Source organism: Dromaius novaehollandiae, unplaced genomic scaffold (genome assembly GCF_036370855.1).
Source record: "Dromaius novaehollandiae isolate bDroNov1 unplaced genomic scaffold, bDroNov1.hap1 HAP1_SCAFFOLD_56, whole genome shotgun sequence".
In the NCBI taxonomy this organism is placed as follows: domain Eukaryota; kingdom Metazoa; phylum Chordata; class Aves; order Casuariiformes; family Dromaiidae; genus Dromaius; species Dromaius novaehollandiae.
The window spans coordinates 518,863-524,385 of NW_026991304.1; the positions used below are offsets into that span (position 1 = coordinate 518,863).

General features: G+C 52.3%; 1 protein-coding gene across 1 annotated transcript; it reads right to left on the reverse strand.

Moving 5' to 3' along the window:
• Positions 1-428: 428 nt before the first annotated feature.
• Positions 429-1,388, reverse strand: LOC135325739 (olfactory receptor 14A16-like). Its single transcript, XM_064503741.1, has one exon. It carries the CDS (start codon positions 1,386-1,388, stop codon positions 429-431), a length of 960 nt encoding a protein of 319 aa, XP_064359811.1.
• Between the last annotated feature and the right edge of the window lie 4,135 nt (positions 1,389-5,523).

A 5,523-nucleotide genomic window follows, 5' to 3' on the forward strand; every position in this document is an offset into this window, starting at 1 on the left:
GTCACTGGACACCGATGGGGGAGTGCTAAATCCAGCCCTTGGTCTCTAAGAGATCATTACACGATTATGAACTTTTTGCTCCTGAACCCATGGACAACCCCTGCTCAGCAGGCCCTTCTGGAGTGCAATTCCTTGGGCCTATTCTTGACAGCAGCTTTGGAGGAAGCCCAGCCTTCAGGCACGGCACTGGGTAGAACCTACTTTATTACAGAGATACTGTGAGGGAGTCAGCTCTGACCCAGTTATTATTAATTAGACAGAATTTTATGTAGACATCGGGTGAGACGGAGCAGTCTCAGTAAAAGTGGAATGAATCCAAGCATTTGCACAGCAATATGATAACAAATAATACTACTAATAATAGTAATAATAGTAATAATGAAAATAAAGTGAACAACACATCGTCCTGGTGTGGGAGAAAGTGGGATTCATTTGTGGAGAGAAATGGCAATTTTACCATGGCTGAAAAATGTCCATGAAATCACTTTCCTCAGGGCATCTTGGAGCTCCTTGTTCCTCATGCTGTAGATGAGGGGGTTCACTGCTGGAGGCACCACCGAGTACAGAACAGCCACCACCAGATCCAGAGCTGGGGAGGATATGGAGGGGGGCTTCAGGTAGGCAAAAAATGAGGTGCTGATGAACAGGGAGACCACGGCCAGGTGCGGGAGGCACATGGAAAAGGCTTTGTGCCGGCCCTGCTCAGAGGGGATCCTCAGCACAGCAGTGAAGATCTGCATGTAGGACAGCACAATGAAAACGAAACACACAAAGCCTAAACAGGCACTAACCACAAGAAGCCCCACTTCCGTGAGGTAGGCGTCTGAGCAGGAGAGCTTGAGGATCTGGGGGATTTCACAGAAGAACTGGTCCACTGTGTTGCCTTGGCAGAGTGGTATTGAAAATGTGTTAGCAGTGTGCAGGAGAGCAGTGAGAAACCCACTGGCCCAGGCAGCTGCTGCCATTCTGACACAAGCTCTGCTGTCCATGAGGGTCCCGTAGTGCAGGGGTCTGCAGATGGCAACAAAGCGGTCATAGGCCATGACTGTGAGGAGAGAATACTCTCCCCCAAACAAGAAGACAAATAGGAAGACCTGAGCAGCACATCCCAAGTAGGAAATGGCCGTCGTGTCCCACAGGGAATTGGCCATGGATTTGGGGACAGTGGTGGAGATGGTGCCAAGGTCAAGGAGGGAGAGGTTGAGGAGGAAGAAGTACATGGGGGTGTGGAGATGGTGGTCGCAGGCTATGGCTGTGATGATGAGGCCGTTGCCCAGGAGGGCAGCCAGGTAGATGCCCAGGAAGAGTGAGAAGTGCAAGAGCTGCAGCTCCCGTGTGTCTGCAAACCCCAGGAGAAGGAAGTCATTGAGGGAGCTGCTGTTGGACATTTTGCTATCTCCAGGCATGGCGGACTGTCCCAAGAAGAAAAGACGTTGAGAAGTTAGGAGAGAATTTTCAAGCAAAAAAAAAAAAAACCCCAATGTTGCAGTTCTCATACAACCCGCCACATTGCCTCTCTCTTTACTGAGAGGATCTCTGTGCAGCTGCCTTGCTTCAGCTCCACTTTGCACTGGCTGAGTGTGCTGCTGTGAGGAGCAGGGGCCTCTGCCCATGGGCTCCAGAGGAGTCCGTCCTGCTGTACAGTAGTGGGAACAGGTTTGACTATCCCTGACATTCACAGTTTCTGTCAGGTGAAATACACTTATCATGTAGAAGAGCTTTACATCATCCTCACTCCCAGTTCTAAAGGATAAGGTTTGAGGAACAGAGTTTCAGGGATTTTGTAGGCATTTTACTTTCTTTTAGATGTCACCCCTGGGAGAGTGTTCCTGAAAGGTACAAATCCTTAGCATTTCTACTGTGAGTCCTGAGAGGAAAACATCCACTGTTCCTTGTTACAGAGTGAGGACAGCTGATCTGTCTATTAGTCTCATTCCCAGCCGTCCTGTGCTCACACCTCTTTCAGCTGGAGGATGGTGTTACTCTAAAAAGAAACCAGTCCCTGCTGAGTGCAGATGAGTCCACTTTCAAAGTGCAGGTCTCCAAACTTCTCATCCTTTCTCAGGGCACCAGAGGGAGGTCTCCACACTCCCCTTCTAGCCAAGGACACACAGGGCTCTTTTCAGCTGCCCAGTTACACCCTCCCACCACCATCTCCATTCTCTCAGCATCTCTGCAGCTTCTTCATTTGTCTCTCAGATATCACAGAGTTGCTATGAGACAGCTGTGCCTTTCTGGAGGGCAGCTCCCAGCCTGGCACAACACAGAGAAACAGTCAAAGGACCATCAGGACGGAAGATGGTCTCTCCTTAAGGGAGAGTGGGCTCATTTCCCAGCCCCACGGACTGCCTTTCCTGGAGCCGCACAGCTTAGAAGGGGGCTGGGGCAACCTCACTCCCATGCAGACCCCTCTGTTCCACAATTTGCAGCATCAGTGTCTGAACTGCAGCTGAAACCCCCCTAACCCCAGGGAGCCCAAAAGCAAGAACAGGAGCATCATGAACAGGAGGGGAAACAAGGAGCAACAGCATGATCCTGCTGCCAAGGGAGGCAAGGAGAGAGAGACAGACAGGCACTCGGGAAAGCCTTCACCTTGCCCAGCTGGGCATGCCACCTCACAGAGGGTGACATCGCAGGGCAGTCGCTCCCAGCCCCTTTGTTGGGCAGCATGAAATGGGCCTGTGGCAGGAGAGAGGCCCCTCTCCTCTGGCAGAGGTCTGGCTGCAGAGGAGGCGGCTCATGGCCTGGACCCCATGGCTGTCAGGGCAGAGGCTCTGCTGGGTGGAGGGGAGACACAGGGGGCTTGCTCAGAGGAGGGTGTCTGCATTGGAGGGACTGACCATGGCCACAGAGGTGCTGCTGGAGGTGGAGCCGAAGGGGCTTGCTGAGGTTTCTCACAGACTATTAATCTCTCAGAGTAAAGGTTTAGGACTCTTAGTTCCTTGCCAAAACAAAACAAAACAAAACAAAAAGCCCTCTTTCCTTCATCCTCTCTGCCAAAATTAGGGAACTGAAAGCACAGACAACCGAAGGAAAGCTCCTTCTCTTTCAAGTAGCCCTTCTCTTGATATTCCTCTTGAAAAGCTGGGGGTCGCTCCTCTCACCCAAAGCTTTGTCCTGCAGCGCTGTAGGGAGTTCCCTAGGCAGGCTGAGTGCTGACCCTCGCAGGCAGCAGAGTCACTGCCCCAGGCACACAGCACCCTGGGGCGCAGGGGCACTGCTCTGAATTACAGCCCTGGGCAGACCTGGGTGCATGCTCTGGCTTCACACCCGTGCAGGGTCCCTGGGAGAAGAGAGCAGCATGCCTTGTCCCTCTGCCTGTGTGTCAGGGAATCCCTCCTCTGAAGCATCTCCACCTCTGCTTATGCACCGGAGGAGCCCAGAGAATGATCCTTAAAAAGCCTAGCAGTCATGGGATGGGCTGGGTTCAGAAGATCCCTCCAGGAACCTCTGTAGCATTGCCCTGCAGCCAGAGACTTACTGTGCAAAGGGCTGTGAAGGTTTCTCCCAGAACGAGGTCTCCTCTGTCCTCCCACTCCACACTGCCTTGCACTTCTCTCTGCCTTCTCTCATCTCATGTCAGCTGCAGCAGGCAGTGCCCGCAGCCCTGCTGCTCTTGGCAGAGGAGCTGCTCCTGCACACAGCTGTCTCTGGGCAGTGCTGCCAGGTTGCCATGAGCTCCCTCCATCCCAGGAGCCTGGCCCCACTCAGGAGCAGAGGCCCAGCTGAAGGCCTGAATATCTCTGTCCCTTGTGCTCCCTCCTCCTGGGAAATTTTCCCTGAAGTAGACTAAAACAATCACCTATTGTCTTTTGCTGAAGAGTGGAGAGAGACTGATTCCAACATTGCAACTTATTTCATCAGAGGATGACTATCTATGAGAGGTGGAAATGTCCTACTCGGGAAGGCCTTATTCCCATTTCTTTACTAGGCAGGGCGCCTAGAAGGGGACAAGGAGGTTGCTCATGGACACGTGGTTTAGGTTTTCATTCAGATGAGTCAATCTGAGTATCACATGCCTGTTTAGAAGCCTCTGGGCTGCAGTGGGATTCAGATCCTTCCTGTGAACCCCACAAACACACAGGAGGTGTCTCCAGCACAGACAGCATGACACCTACAGGAAAAGCATGCCCCTTTGGAATGCATGCTGGTCAAGTGCCCCAGGGCATCTTGGGTTTCCTACATGTGCCAAAAAAATTAATTCCAACACTGCTTTTAGGGAAAGTCCATCCCATCTACATACAAGCATGCTGCATAAATGGGATTCACACCAAACCGATGTCTCTGCTCTAGTCTCTGCACCCTCCAGCCCTTCTTGCTCTCCTCCCCATGAATGTCTTCTCACTCCCCCAGATGATATGTCCAGGGACTATACTAATGATGGCCTCACGGTGGCTGGATCACAGGCTGCCCAGGCTCAGGGACTTCTTCAGTGACACCTTGTCTTTCCTGGAGATTGCTTCATCTCTGTCACAGGCCCCAAGGTGCTGCAGAGTCAGCTCAGGCAGCAAACCCCTTCCTGCCATTCCTGCACAGCCCAGCTCTGTTTCTCCCTGGCCTTGGGCCCTGCAGGGTTTGCTCTCTTAGTGGGAACCTCCTTTCACCACTACATTGCCACCTGCTAGGCCACTTGCAATCAAAGCCTTTGCATACATAAGGTCCTTGGTAACTGGTTTCTCTCTGACAAATCTTCAGTCTACACCACAGCTGAGGTGCTGAAGCCAACACATATGCAAACACATGCAGCCTGGGGTGCAGGCAGGAGCAAGTGGAGATGCACAAGCTGTCACAGGAGTGTCACATGGTTGGAAGAGCTGAGATGTGGTGGGATCACTTGCATGATGGAATCTACTACAGGAATTCTCACACCTCCTCTTCCGAGGCTCTGTCATGCTCCCTGAACACTGATGTAGCAGCTGGTGGGTGGCCTAGCAGCCAAGCGAGGAGCACTGCTGCCCCTGGGTGGGTGGGAGCAAAGGCCCCAGCCGCTGGGGAGGGCAGGGTGTGCAGGGGAGCAGCTCCTGCTGGGTTATTGCTGTTGCTGGGAAGGCAGGCTGCGTGGTTAGCATGACAAGTCTTGGTGATTTGTCTCCATAGGTTGTTTTCACTCTGCAGGAGTTCAGTGACAACAGGCAGTATGTGAGCAGGCTCAAGCTAGAGGCTGACAAAATGTATCGGCAAGAACAAGTACATAAAGCTCAGTGTTCATAGGCCTGTATCATGGTGCAGAGGGTTGGGGCTTTACTTGTTATATCTCAGCCAGGCACGAATTGAAGAAGCAGTGAGGGCTGCTCAGCTCCATCCAGTGCAACGGCCTCAGATAACAGGCAGAGGTGTAAGAGCAGTCAGCACCCATGGGAGAAGAGTCCCAAGCAGAGTCCCACCCAATAATGTAACCTCCTCCACCTCCTCTCCTCATTTTGTTCACCATTCACTCCTCAGTTCCTTCTGGTTTCTGGTACAGAAGTCTTTAAATGAAGAACTGCATAATGAAGTCCAGACTACACTGATCGGGACCACACT

Coding starts and splice junctions, on each gene's coding strand:
- LOC135325739 (XM_064503741.1), bottom strand. CDS start 1,388: ATGTCCAACAGCAGCTCCCTCAATGACTTCCTTCTCCTGGGGTTTGCA.